Here is a 15,808-nt window from a genome sequence, read left to right as displayed (position 1 = left end):
TCTCTCATTACCCCGTTCCACCATGTAAGAGCCCTCTTCTGAAACACACTCGAAGAAAACTCGACCTTGCGATTTTCCGGACACTGCACGTGGCGAAAGGTATTCTCGATGCTCTCGAACCATTGGAGAAGCCCAGTTGCTCCCTCAGAACCACTAAACTTGAGTGGTTTAGCCGAGTTAAAGTTCTTGAAATTGCATGTACCATTGTTGTTGTTGTTGGCTTGGTTCCATTGAGCAAAGAAATTTGGGAATTAAGCAGCCATCTGCTGCGCAATAATTTCTGCCAGCTCGACAGTTGCTATCTGGTGTTCGCGTCGAGGAGGCATTCTAAAAGAGGAAAACATGAAAGGAAACAAATAAAATGGTATTGGGTAAGAATAGGATGTTACAATCACTGACCATAATCACGGTTGATGGTCACTTGTTTGAATCATGAAGCAAACAAATAATACCAAGGCTGAATCAAAGCAAATAGATCCTCATGGTGTATCGCGAAGACATGCTCGCCTATAAGTGGACACTCACCCCAAGAGTTCCCAGGTAAGAGTGACTGGTCCGATTATGTGGATTTGTACGAACACTCTAACCTTAGACAGAAAACCCAGGGTACAGGCATTCACTCTTCCAGTTCGCACGTGTTCACACTATTTAGGACCCAAAACTTTGACGGGAGTTTTGAAAATTCAAAGGGGTTCAAAACCTTATAACAGAGGGTTCAAAACCTAGTAATCAATCATCCTAGAACAGATGATTGGTTTTCAAAGCGGTTTTGAAATTTATGTTCTTGTTGTGGTCGTCGCCTAAGGATAGGTGACGGTATTGTTTTGTGACTAAACGCAAGTAAACTCGCGTTAGGGTCCTAGGAAGGTTATAGACTAGGTCAAAGCATTACTAATAACCTAATTCCCTATAACCATTGGCTCTGATACCAACTTTTCTGTCACACCCCGACCACGTAGAACATACAAAACGTGGCGGAAACATCGGGGAGTGTTGTAACAGAATCAATTGTTTCAAATCCATGGCAATTGAAGTTTCGTTTTATTAATCAAACATGAATGTTTACATTGCTTTAAGCAAGAAACAAAGAATACGTAACATAAATTAACTAGTTCTTGTCTTGTTTTAACTCACTAAGGCACAGGTTCGCCTAAGTATGTCTTGATAAGTCCTATGCATCATCTCCTGAAAACACATGTGAAAATAGGTACGTCAGCATAAAAATGCCTGTGAGATACATTGGTTTTGTGAAAACGGAATTCATGACTTATGTTTGAGAAAATGTTTAGTCATGAACCTTGTAATCTACTTTGTCTTGTAAATCATTTGAAAAACGGTAAAATCAGATGATATGTATAAGAGAATAATGCATGGTTAACTGAATAACCATGTAAAATGAGTTTGTATAAGATAAGTCGTTTGTAAAACAATGTCTCGTGAAAAGTGTGTTATTTGTATAAAATGCCGTATGTCTCAAATTGAAATGATTCAAATAACGCTACGATATGTAATACCATACAAACACTTATATATAGGAAGTACCAGCGGCGTATCCACCATGCTTGTATCATATTACACACGCCTCGTTACTTAATCACTTACTTAAACCAAACCATCAAGATGAAATGTTTAACAGTTGTGGAAATGTTTATGTATAGTCAAATGTCTATTGTCAAATGTAAACCATGTCAACGGATACAACTAGTTCACACGGTTCAATGGTTACAAACGGTCCATATAATCAAACGGGTTTAGACGGTTCACATAGTCAAATGGTCACAACGGTTCAGAATGTAGTATAACGTGTTCATATGCTGGATGAGCATATGCAATAGAAATGCAATGTAAAATAGTGTACTAAGTACGCACACAATGGGCATACATAGCATGTAATGTAAAGCAATGTACTAAGTACGCACACAATGGGCATACATAGTATGTAATGTAAAGCAATGTACTAAGTACGCACACAATGGGCATACATAGCAGGTAATGTAAAGCAATGTACTAAGTACGCACACAATGGGCATACATAGCATGTAATGTATTGTAAAGTGATGTACTAAGTATGCACACAACGGGCATACGTAGTATGAGATGTATTGTAAAGAGATGTACTAAGTATGCACACAATGGACATACATAGCATAGACACAATGAAATCATGTACTATATATGTACTATCGAACATAGCAAGTATATGATGTGAAAACCGGAAAGCATGAAAGTAACAAGTAGGCACATGCGTTTCACCCCAAAACAGTTTGGAAAACAGTAAAAGAGGGGTTCAATGTATTCACCTGAGATTGCTTTGAATTACTTGTATAATAACCAGATAATGCTAGAGATCACGGGATATCAAACGGCACCTAATAGGTAGCTATATTAATATACCGGACCAAAATTGGAAGGATCGGATAGTATGCGGGTTCGAAACCAAACGAGTATGGAGACTCGTGAAATATGGTTTAACAAAGCCTACATACTAAAATGAAACCTAACCTAAGTGCTTGCAACCCATCATGACCCGTTTAGGTAGCTTATGCTACCTTAACGCGTCGTTCGCGTAGAACGCGCTTGGAACGCCTAACATCGTGACCACAAGGTATAACCTCGGAAGGTTATAGCTATGGTCACCTAATGTGTTTGGTCGGATCCTAATGATCGACCAAATGGGTCGGGTTCGAAAGTATAAGCGATGGTTTAGATCGCTTACCTTACGACCCTATATAAGCACTAAACTAAAAGTGACGAGCTAAGCATGTTAGAACATGCTTAACTAAGATTAGAAAAAGGTTTGGCATCAAAACAAACGGCTTTGATGCTCACGAGTAGTTTGGTTACAAAATATGCAAGAATGCACATTTTGGCCGAAACTACGACTCGTCACTGAGCCTAGATAACGTGGTAATCAGTAGGTATAGTCACTACGGACTATAACCATCGTGATCACACTCACGTTATGAAGTTCCATGAACTTCGGGTTGACCATAGGCTGGTCAATGCAGAAAGTCAACAAAAAGTTGACTTTCGGACTCGAAAAGCGAATAAAAGAGCGAAAGAATGCTCACGAGTAGTTTGGTTACAAAATATGCAAAAAAGCTAATCGATCTTATCTGATCTGTTAGTCTGACGCGGCCCGCCTCAATATGCAGGCCAAACTCACGCGGGCCGCCTGGCCCCGTCTGATCTGCACATATTTTCAGAATTGGCAGTTTTGGTCCCTGTTGCTTATTTAAGCCATTTCCGACACTTCTAAGGCCCGTAAAGCCAACTTTAAGGCCCTAAAATGATGCCTAAACATTGTGGACATGAAAAATGCTTAAAAATATGTCGGATGTTGGTTCGTTTGGCCGTACGATCGCGATGTTCGGTTAATTACGACGGAATGCGCATAAGCGCGAAAAACGATCCAAAATGCGTGACGAATGGATTTTTCTCATGCCAAACACTAAGGCATAATATAAGGATGCTTACATATATTTTTGGATGTCCGGATGTATTCAGAACGTAAGTTATGCGCGAAAGTGCAAACTTGTGCACTTTTTGACACTTTTAGTCCCTGAATGATCCAAAAGTTTGTTTTAGCATACCAAACCCCTCAAAGCCTATTTCTAGGCTATGTATAGGATATTTATGGTATGTTTAACTTATGGACATGTTCCGGAATGTTCGTTACAGTTCAAATTGGCATACTTTCGCAGTTTGTCAAGTTTAGTCCATGTAAGCGAATTAACTTGTTTTTGCCATACCAAAGCCTTCAAAACTTATTTCTAAGTTATGTAAGGGTTATTTAAGGTATGTTGAGTATATGTTGATGTTCCGGAGTATTTGTCGCATTAAACTGAGTACGTTTACGCACCAGTTTGCGTATAATTCTCTAGAAAGCGATGTAAAGTTTGAAATTGAGCAAGAATTGATATGTGCAATAGATACACATATTTACACAAGATCCCAAGTATGAAATACGATATTTCAACGGCTTGGTATTTGTTTGATGGTCGCGGTGACACAGGTGTCACATTTAATGTCCCCCAGGGTGTTCTTGGTTTCGCCACTAAATCCCACGAGCACGGAGGATCTTGGTATGATATCTGATTCAGGGATACCCGTTTTCTTCAGAACATCTAGCTGGATAATGTTCACTGAGCATCCTCCGTCAATAAGGATCCTGCGAACAAAATGGTTAGAAATAAAAAGAGTAATAACTAAACCATCGTGATGAGGATCCTGGATGTCAACACGATCATCCTCATCAAAGGTTATGACTTTTCCTTCAGAGACACTTGATGTTCGAACAGGTCTTTCTCCATTATCCATTTTAGCTTCCTTTGCATGCCTTTTAGCTGCTGAGAAGGATGTACCACAGATGTCTGATCCTCCAGAAATAAAGTTTATCACTTGTGCATCTGCTGGAGGAGCCGGGGCTTTTTCAGGGATCCTTTCAGGATCCTGAGTCCTTGACTTTTTTCTACCCAGCAATTCTTTTAAATGCCCCTTGCTCAATAAGTATCCAATTTCCTTTCTCAATGCAATGCATTCCTCTGTTAAATGCCCAAAATCTTCATAGTATGCACACCACTTTGATTTGTCTTTGGTTGCAGCAGGTCTATCATTTTTTCTAGGCCATCTGGCTTTATCTCCTAGATTCTGCATCGCAAGGATTAGTTCATTGTTATCAACGGAAAAACAATATTCAGAAATTGGAGGATAATCCTCATCATCATCTTCTTGATCAACAGCATGCACGTTCTGGTTATCAGATCTGTTATAGGATTTGAATTTGCTGTTCTTGAACGAGGATCCTTGTTTTTCTTGTTTTGAGGATCCTGCTAATCTCTCCTGGATCCTTTTGTCATCCTCTAGCCGGATGAACCTGAGTGCCCGGGTTCTTACCTCATCTAAGTTCCTGCATGGTGTCATAACAAGATCATCATAGAATAACGAATCCCTAAGCAATCCCATTTTGAAGGCCTCAACAGCCGTGGCTATATCCAAGTTGGGGATGTCTAAGGATTCTTTACTAAATTTGGTTATGTAATCTCTTAATGATTCATTATGACCCTGGGTTATCCTATATAGATCACTAGTTAATCGCTCAAATTTTCTACTACAAGAAAATTGATTATTGAATAAATTAACTAGATTAGCAAATGAGGTAATAGAGTAAGGGGGAAAACTTAGCAGCCATTTGAGAGCTGATCTAGTAAGAGTGGATCCAAATCCCTTGCATATGCATGCTTCCTTTAACCTTTCTGGAATTGGATTGATCTCCATCCTCTCTCGGTATTGTGCTATGTGCTCCTCAGGATCCGTCGAACCATCGTACAGCTTCATGGTTGGCACATGGAACCTTTTGGGTATCTCAGCATCACAAATTGGTGGTGCAAAACGAGATATCTTATGGCTCCCATCTGCTATCTCCGGGATAGGCTTGACCACTCCTGGAACACTTGATATCATATCCTTCAATTTTTGCAACTCTCTGGCCATGGCATGGTTGATACCTGTATCCTGCATGAATCCATGGTTAGTGGTAAGAGAATTATTATAAGTGTTACCTCCCATCGGGTTCAGGTTAAGAACACTGGATGTGAATCCATATTGCTGGGACTCTGGAATGATGGAGGGACCAGTGGAAGCAATGGTCTGCATTGGAATAAAATCTCCTTGATGGACATCTGCACTTCCTGTTTGCAAACTCCTCAAGGATCCTGGCATCTGGAAGGGTCCCTGAAACTGGGATGATCCTGGAACGAAGGAGGATCCTTGAACCTCGGATGATCCTGGAACAGAGGAGGATCCTTGAACCTGGGATGATCCTGGAACAGAGGAGGATCCTTGAACCTGGGATGATCCTGGAACAAAGGAGGATCCTTGAACCTGGGATGATCCTGGAACAAAGGAGGATCCTTGAACCTGGGATGATCCTGGAACAAAGGAGGATCCTTGAACCTGGGATGATCCTGGAACAAAGGAGGATCCTTGAATCTGCTGCACTCCTGAATAGGCTCCTGAATTCATGAAGGATCCCATATGCTGAGGATAGGATCCTGCTGGCTGAAAATATGAACCTGATGCCTGAGTCACTATTGCTGAACCGTAGTGCACTCCTTTTGGTCCACCCACATACTGAACATCTGGAATCACCGATGGCTGAGAAGTAATCACCGGAGTATCAAAATTCAAAGATCTGGGCACCAGTGGGGAATGATCCTCTGCCGCTTTCTTTTGTTTCTTGAGATCTCCGATTTCTTTGAGGATCCTATCATTGGTCTTATCCTGTTGCTGTATATGATCCCTCATCTGCAAAATCAAGGTAAACATGTCACTAGTAGTGGGAGTAGAAGTAGCAGAAGAAGTTGGAGGTTTACAGAAAATGGGAGTTGGTTTCTTCTCGGCATTTTTCTGAGATCCAGCAGGTGGTGGAGGCAAAGGTGGAATGCCCTGAGACGAATTGACCGCAGACATTGCAGTAGAGGTATTCTTCAATGATGAAGCCATGTATTCGTATGCAATGAACCGGAATGATCACCAACAGAAAACTTTCTTAGAAATGAAGCACCAATTGCCCCACGGTGGGCGCCAAACTGTTTTGGTCAAAAATCTAATGAGGATAATGCAACCAAACTCTTAGTTACGGGGAATGATGCTTGAAATGAAGAACAATAATAAGGATCACTTCGATGTAAATTGCACAAACAACACAAGGATTTATACGAGGAAAAAGCCCTTAATCAATGAATGATCTCCGGCATAAAAAACCTCGGGTGATGGAAACTACCGATCACCAAACTCAAATAAATCAATAAAAGTTTACAACTTCGGATAGTGACGAGCTAAGTACAAGGATCACTATGGTTAATCGTGTAAAAGTGTGAGATTTGTTAAGTGTTTGCTGAGAGCTTTGAGACTGCAATTGCACGAGAGTGTGTGTGTGTAACTGAAAATGGCTAAGTGTTCTAAATTTAGCTCGTCGCCCCTTTAAAAATGAAAGCTAACTAAGCTAACTAACTGTCCGACTTTTGTGCCATGCTCCCACGTTCTCCACAACGTCCATTTCTATTCAAATGTGTGCGAAATACCCGTGGAATATTCCATAGTAACGTTGCCAAGACCAAGTCAAGCTCAATACTCCTGCAAAACAATACGAAACACAAACAGCCAATCGTTAGTATGAGGATCCTTAGGGTGATCCATGATCCTGATCCTGAAGCTCTTCTGAGGATCACTATCTGTCACAGAAGTAAGGATCACTTATTAGGATAGCAAATAAGGATCACTAATTGTTAGAAAATCCTCCCCTAACACATATCGTGAATGGGGTGACCGGAAGAGCTACCCAGGTTTCAGACACAAAATCGCTTAAAACAGTGGGATCAAATGGTTTGAAAACGGTGTTCGCCGGGAAACAATGGCGGATTCTGTCAATCTGTGGATCGGTGAAGCAGCAACGTTCTTTTACAGAATCTCTTATGATCCCTTGGCTTTTCAAGGGGCTGTTCTTCTTGTGATCCTTACCCGGTGAGGATCGTAGCATCATTTTGATTGTGATGGTGGTAAAGAAGAACAAAAACAGAGCAAGAAGATGAAGAGAGAAAGGAGAGAGAAATACCTGATCAAGTCTTCGAATGAGGATTTAAAGAGGAAACGCACGGGTTTAAATGCTCTCTAGCCCTTATCTCTAACTTCAATTTATAATGATGATTTTGCAGGATAGTCACCTCAATGACGTCAGGATCTTAACGGCTAGTCCGCTTATAACGGCTAGTTTCCTGGTTGATTCGTTGCAGATAAGGACGAGAAAATATAACTCGTTATTTGCATCATTACTCCTTATATTTTGGGGGCAATTGTTAGGGGAGGATTTTCTAATGATTTGTGATCCTCAATTGCTGTTGGGTTTAGTGATCCTCACTTCTGTTTGAATTAGTGATCCTCAGAAGTATTGCAGGATCAGGATCATGGATCATCTTAAGGATCCTTATACTAACAATTGTCTGCTTTGAATATGATGTTGTTTTGCAGGAGTACGAGCTTAGACTTGGTCTTGGCGATATTCCTGGGGCATATTCCATGTTTATTCCGCACGTGCTTGACCAATATGGACGTTATGGAGTTCGTGGGAGACTTGCATGAATTGCAGAATGTTTGTTAGCTTAGATATTTTCTATTTTTAAAGGGGATAGCGAGCTAAATAGAAACACTTGGCTATTTTTAGCTTAACACACACACTAGTAACTGCTCTCACCAGCTCTCTACAATTCACTTGGCGATTACACATTTTTGTGCACACTACACTATAGTGATCCTTGTAATTAGCTCGCTATCATCCGAAGTTGTAATACATTTCTTGATTAATTTGAGTTGGTGATCGGTAGTTTCCATCACCCGAGGTTTTTTATGCCGGAGATCATTCATCGATCAAGGGCTTTTTCCTCGTATAAATCTCTGTGTCACTTGTTCATTACATTTCAGAGTGATCCTTAATATTGTTCATTGATTCAAGCATCACACCTCACAACAAAAAGTTTGGTTGCATTATCATTGCTTGATTTTTGACCAAAACACCTACCACCGAGGTTTGATGATTAGTTGATCATTTGAGGAAATCTAGCTATCACTTGAAGTTTGGCGAGCGAGTGGACTATCGTCGAAGGAAGATCGCTGACAGGACATTCCAGAATTCCCCTAAAGAATATCACCGATAAATATTATCACAAGATTTATTCAGGTAAGTTTAGTGTATCACAATCTAGAAGAAGATTTCTGAAGCAGCTAAGGACAAGGAATTCGATGATGAGTTCCCAAAGTGTAGGCTTAGAAGTTAAAAACTCATTTTTCGCGATCGTTGTTGCTAGTAACTCAAAAGAATAGAAGATTAGCTTGGACAAAGATGTAAGAGGAAGTTTTATGATTGTTGAAGGAAGGTTGTATGGTGCACCTATTCAAATCTCTGCCTAAGGGAAATTAAATATTTAGTTGTATACTGTGATGCGTCATGTTTTTGCCGTAATTGTACATTGTGCAAAAAGGACAAAGTGACAGCCTATGCGTCCACACAACTGAAAGTGCATAGGAAGAACTGTACAACTCATGATCTAGAGGAGGAGATGTTGCATGATACCTTAGAAGACTTATAGAGCATGCATCGAGCATAAGTGATGGATTTTGACAAATTAAATTAAGGAAAATACCACTTCAGGTCCATTCAAGTTAAATCAACCCAAAACCAAACTTTAATTAGTACCCGTACCTAAGGCAACGACAACCTGATCCAACCATAGATGATCCGGTCTTCGGTCCTAGTTCGTCTTATTCAGTTCCGGGTTTGGTTCTTGTCCCATGATCAGTCCTAGGCACAACCCGATACAAACGCACTACTCAATATCCTTTGCCAAAGATCTCGAGGTCAAATAATACATACACATATTATCAAAGTTTTTACAGAACTGGCTATTTTGTAAATATCCCTTAATTCTAACATGTATAACAATATATAAATGGCTTAATCTTAATCATATCCACATGAATGGAATGGCTAGAGGGTGTTTAGACTATGGGGTATGGGGCGTGGGTTGGGTACAAACGCCCAAGTCATCACCCCGGGTGGGCTTGGGTTTCGGCGTGGCCCCTTGGGCGGGGGTTTCAGCCCGGGCGTTGGGCATGCCTAGCGGTCCTACGTGGCTGGCTCTTATTGGCTGCTTGGCTAGGCTATGTTTAAAATTTAAAATATAACCGTTTGGCCAAGCCAAACGGTTCAGCCAAGTCGCTATAAAACCCCCAACCCCACCGTCTGTCCACATCGCTACCCCAACCCAAGTCACTCCACCTACCCGAACCGCTACCCACACACACTTGATCGATGGCCTCTTGGACGCACGAGGAAGAGCTAGCCCTTGTCACGAGCGTCGTGGACGCGATGAAGGGCCGCCAACCCGGTGAGACCAGTTACTGGCCGGAAGCTTTCGCTAGCTACCGGCACAACGTGGGAAACGACCGGCACAATTTAAACGCGTGCCAACACAAATGGCGCGAGCTACGACCGACGCGGGCTAGCCACGCGCCGCCATACCCCACGTGGGAAGAAACGATCGGCACAATTTTAATAATAATTTTAGGTTTTTTTTTAAAAAATTTTGTGTGTTTTTTTAATTTTAGGTTTTTTTTTTTAATTTTAATAAAACTGGCCAACCCACGCGGGCTAGCCACGCCCCGCCATACCCCACGGACACGTCACTCACCAGCGGGAGGGTTCGAACTCCACGTGTCAACCCATGCCCCGAACCCCCGCCCCACCATACCCAACGGTCTTGGAATGTACTTTTGAATACTTTATGTTCCATGAATGCAAGACACCAAATCGTTATTTCCATTAAAACACATAAAGTAGCCCATGATGCTTCCAACTCAAATGATTAATTAATATTTAATTTTAATGCAATTCATATCATGTTAAACTAATTCTACATTAAATTAATTATTTCTCAAATAAATTATAATTCTAACGGATTTTATATAAATAATTATTTATTTTGTCGTGTAGTCTCATGTTTTCCTTTCCTTTCCTGGGTTCGTAAGGTTCAAGTTGGTGAGCTCAAAACATTAGAGCATCACCAATGGGTTGCCCACGAACACAGCTATAAGACAGCCCGGGGTTACCCATAAACGATCTCAAAACAACCCCCTCCCTCCTTTGAATCCGTTTGAGGGCGTTGGTCCTATGAATGCCTCTCTTCTCCACATCGACCACCATCTCCTTCCTCTCTTTCCACACCAGCCATGAACACATTCATTGGTGATGCTCCTATATTGTTGTGCAGTTAAAATGGCAGCCTAAACAAACCCCAACTTGAAAATGCTCATGATCGTGCTCATCGACTCCACATCAAATAAACTCAAATCCGATCGGTACATGGACTGAATTCTTACTTTAATTTATAACAAGAATGTACTACAACAAAAAAAAAAAAAGAAATAGCCATTTTGTTCCACAATCTCGTCTTCACAAGCATAATCTAGCTGAAAATGAAGTTTTAAACATACCTTGTAGGTCAAACTTGAGTCAACAACTTTTGAGATCCATGATTCATAAGTGGTTACTGGGTCGAATTAATCAAATCATTTGAGCTTAGATTTCTTGGAGCTTTTAAGAGGCTTTGCTATAGGACGGGGAGGAGGTTTTTTGGTGGCTTTCTGGAAATTGTACTTGACGGAAGAGAAGGCACAAAGTACCGTAATGAGCATGGTTGGGTACACGTAAACGGATCTAGTGGGGTCCGTGTTTACCGGCTTTCCAAGAAGTCCTTCCTTCACAAGTCCCCATACGATTAGAAGAGTCCCAAACATGCTCATTCTTTGTGGCTTTAGTAGACCAATAAACGATCCTGCTACCGAGAAGTAACTTCCTGCAAGAACCTGGAAACAAACAAATGAATTAATCAATTTTGAAAAGAAGTTAAATTAGGAAGTGAGGGTGCAAAACAAACCTCCAAACGTTGTAGATCAGGCATTGCAGACGCTCCTTTTATTTCAGTGAGGTTGTACTTATCTAGTATATCATTCCAGCTGGGAACACTCGTTTTGTAGATTATATCATTAAAAAGCGCACCCGGGTAAAGAAGGGCCTTGATTGCAGCTACAGGAAAGATCTCACTAGCGATCAACTGGCTAGCTGTAACATGGATGGGTGATGTACACATACCGGATCTACATGGTATCCTGAATTAATTAACAAAAGAATAATCAGTATAATGAAAAAGTAAAAAGAATGTGAATATTTGGCCCTTTGTCCTTTTGTAACTGTAATTAGTAAGAAGCAAAAGTCGAAACTAATGATAAAAAATTAGCCATGGTTTCTAAACTAAACTTAATGCCGTGCAACAAATGGACCTAGGTGCAACATTAAACCAAATGGTCAGGGAAAGGGCGCAAGCTTTTAGTTGTACACATGAAAAAAGTATCATATAGGTGTTACGACTTGAGACATTCCCTTAGGAAGCAGGTTGTGATATTAGGGAGGTGATGAAAGATACCAAAGAAGAGAGTGTATATGAGGGAGATCGCAACAAGCATTCATGGTGTCCTCGGCGAAAGAAAGTAAGAAGGTAAACATCAGATTAAACACAATAAAAGATGTACAAATTGCTTTCTGGAAAAAGCCCAAAGACTGAAAACTAAAAGGAAGGAAATAAATGTCTGATGACACTATACGTTTGAAATAAACTAGCCAAAGAGAAGTCAAGAAAGTGGCAGGAGCGGTTACATGTACATGTGAGGGGGTGAGGAGAGGAGAAAATAAAATCATATATTGGCTAGGAAAGAAGAATAAGGGATATCAAGGATGACACCCAAATTGTACAAGTGAAAGAGGTGAGGGAGATAACATATAAGTTGAGAAAAGAATTTAGAGATATTTTTGCAGGGGGCAGGCCATGTATTCAATTCAACGCAAACACAAGCCCTAAGTAAATATTCCACTCTTCTATTTTGAATTGGCCATGCAACTTGAGCACACATGATTCTCCTTGGAGCACCTCATTCTTGCTAGGTATGTGAGATTTTTTATTAAAGATAGCTTTAGGGGTTGATGATGTTGCTATTGCGGTTTGAGGATGCTGCATAAGAGAGATATTCAAAACACGAGTTACCTAGATGGTCACTAACATGTGTATATTAGCAAAAGAGAAAAACAGATGGAGGTCTAAACCATCAAGAAATTATAAGACGTCCAACAACAGATGTAGACAACTCATAGAAAGACATAACCAAAGAGAGGAGTTGCATATGGTGTTATTAATCTAGACAAAGCATAGAAAGTGGTGCCAATGTTGTGAGTCCTTATGTGGACTATGGGCAAGGATATGTATGATGAGTTGATAACTAGAACAGGCGTATACGCTGGTGAGGATGACGGTTTCCTATTAGTAAAGAACTGCACCAAGAGTAAGTATCAAACCCTTGTATTCTGATTTAATTTCCCTTATTTTCAGAAGGGCATAACAAACAAAATTCCACGGTATATACTCGTTGTAGTCACTAGGATAGTTATAGAATTGAAACTAAAGTTTTTAGCAACATTATTCAACAAACGGACTTCATAATCAACAACTTTGGTAATATGCTGCTATAAAGAGTAAATATGTGGCACCATGGTTAGCACCCAAGAGTGCAAGGTGACCCTTTGAAAATTATGAAGTTGAATAAACTAAAAAACGAAACTTTGATCAAGTCATTACGTAAACATCATTCTCGGTCTATCAGAAACTTCAAAATCTCTAATAATTGTTGAATGTTGATGATTCATCATTCATCTATATGCCTTACATAAGCTAATCACAACTAAAGCTAGAAACAGCTTAAAAACGGTATGTTTCGAAATTTTGGGGTGTTACCAAATTATCCTTCCCCACAAAACATCTAAATCACATCACACTACAATAATTTCCCAACTTGGTGCACCAATGAATTATACTTTTGGGTTTTTAAATTCAATCTTATATCAAATTCTCTCATCTTCCTTTCCTAACTTATCGTGTAACCTCACGTCTCTACGATCTGCCTGTTGTGAGGAAACTCTTCAATAAAAGATTAAACATCCAAAGTCTAGTAAACTCATTCTACAGAGGTTTATTCAGATCGCTTCACTCTTGAAAATAAAGCATAATCAGCATTTGAACATAATCTTGCACGTAAAGTTTCGTAAACACACTTAAAGAGGACTGCCACTTCTGTTTGACACTTTGACAGGCTACTTTCGATGTAAAAAGAGTCAAGACAATACCATGACACACTCCCTCCATTCTGAAACACGTAGGGCTAGAACTTTGAGGTCGTACCAAACTACCAATAATAAACCTTACAACCACAGCTTAACACTAACTTCATGTGCTTGCAGTTAATATCGGTGGAACATTATCAAAATTGTGTATTATCGGTGATATTGACCAGTATTTGACCGATATTGACCATAACTAGAATTATGACCCGCCACAATGCGGCGGGAATTCTTTAGTTATAACTAAGTCGATTTAGGACACGCACGTTATGTTGTACATGTCAAACGGGAAAAAAATAGACGATGTAAAAACGTTCACCCACACACGCACGTTGCGTCGTGTTAACTCGCAAAATTTAGAACGAAACGTAAAAACGTTAAACCAAAGACGCGCGTTGCGATGTGTTAAGTCACAAAATTTAGAACAAAGCATAAAGCGAAAAAATTGCGGAGAATGAAAATTACAAAGGACCAAAGTTGAAAGTAAAAAAAGTTGTGAGGATAGATTGTAAAAGATAAAAAGTTTTGTGTTAAAAATAAAAAAACAAATAGTTTTGGGTTAAAAATAATATATGAAATATTTTTGGGTGAAAAGTAAAAAAAATCATTTTTTTTTTGAAAAACCCCCAAAGCCAAGGTTACAACAACCATATGCATAACCATTTTGTTGTTTGAAAAACCCTCCAAAGCCAAGATTACAACACATAAGTAAAAAAAATCAAAGTGGTTAAATCGCAAAAGATGGAAACTTTTGAATTAGAAGTGGAAAATCAAATTAATCAAAGGGGTTAAATTGTATAAGATGGAAACTTTTGAATTAGAAGTGAAAAATCAAATTAATCAAAGGGGTTAAGTTACCAAAGATTAAAACTTTAAACATACATTGTCAAAGATTAAAACTTTAGGGTTAAAAAGGAACAAAGATTAAAACTTTAAACATAAATTGTCAAAGATTAAAACTTTAGGGTTAAAAAGGAAAACTCTATTTTTTTTTTTTTTTTGAAAAACTCCCTAAGCAAAGCTTACAACACATATATGCATATACATCTTGCTTCTTTATAAGTTAATCATAAATATTGGACACCTTGGTTGGACTCGGAGGATGATTTCATGGCTTACGATTAGATCATGTTTCAAATATTGGCACTTTTGAGTTTGACTTTTGATACTACTATATGTTTTACGTTTTATATATGTATATATATAAATTCTGCATGATATTAAAATTACCGATGTCCCCCAGCAATAACATATATCTCAAATATCAGCCCTTGACCAATATCTGCATAGTTCTGGAGTTATATTTGAGCAGAATCCATTTCTTACTCAAAACTAGGTTTGAACTCAATTATCAAATAGAACAACTGTCACCTAGGGTTAAATACACAGGCAAGAATTGAGCAAATAACCATAAAATTAAGCTAAAATTATCAACACTGATTACATCAGCTACTCCAACCATTATACATCACTCTAGAGCAAACAATTATAAACAGAAAAAGCAAAATTTCACATTAATCAAGTGAAACATGAGAAAATTTCATCATCCAGTAAGAGATCGAGGAAAAAACTACAAACACTTGTATATATTTTAGATTGATCATGAACTAGATAAAAATTAACATATGAATCAGATAATAATGAGATTGAACGGCTAAAAATACCTGAAAAGCGGAATTTGGAGAATGATGAGAAGAAAGAAGAGGCGAGATGCGTGTATTGGAAGATCTGATAGTTTCACCATTATTGTGTGTGTGTATGAGAGAGAGAGAGATGATCGCAAGTGAAGATCGACTTCTAGAAGAGTAAATCAAGTGTTGAATCATACTGCGGTTTATATCGATATTTAGTAATGGATGGTGGCCTTGTGTTGTTTCGATTTAGTCCCTAGAGAGTTTGTTTTAGTCGGTTACACCCGTTGGCTTTTAAAAATGTTGGTACTATGAGTTAAATGCATGGTTGGTCATGCGGTTTGTAAAAATTGTAGAGTTGTCTCGAGAATTCAATAATTACAAACGTAATTCTGGTGGT

General features: G+C 39.2%; 1 protein-coding gene across 1 annotated transcript; it reads right to left on the bottom strand.

The window, feature by feature from the left end:
* Window positions 1–10,865: 10,865 nt before the first annotated feature.
* Window positions 10,866–15,599, bottom strand: LOC110873696. Its single transcript, XM_022122695.2, has 3 exons — window positions 15,442–15,599; window positions 11,490–11,721; window positions 10,866–11,418 (listed from the first exon to the last, which is right to left on the bottom strand). The coding sequence occupies exons 1-3, from the start codon at window positions 15,519–15,521 to the stop codon at window positions 11,122–11,124; spliced, it is 609 nt and encodes a 202-aa protein (XP_021978387.1). The 5' UTR covers window positions 15,522–15,599; the 3' UTR covers window positions 10,866–11,121.
* Window positions 15,600–15,808: the final 209 nt, after the last annotated feature.

This window comes from Helianthus annuus, chromosome 8 (assembly GCF_002127325.2).
Source record: "Helianthus annuus cultivar XRQ/B chromosome 8, HanXRQr2.0-SUNRISE, whole genome shotgun sequence".
In the NCBI taxonomy this organism is placed as follows: Eukaryota; Viridiplantae; Streptophyta; class Magnoliopsida; order Asterales; family Asteraceae; genus Helianthus; species Helianthus annuus.
This window is presented reverse-complemented; position numbering and strand designations above follow the sequence as displayed.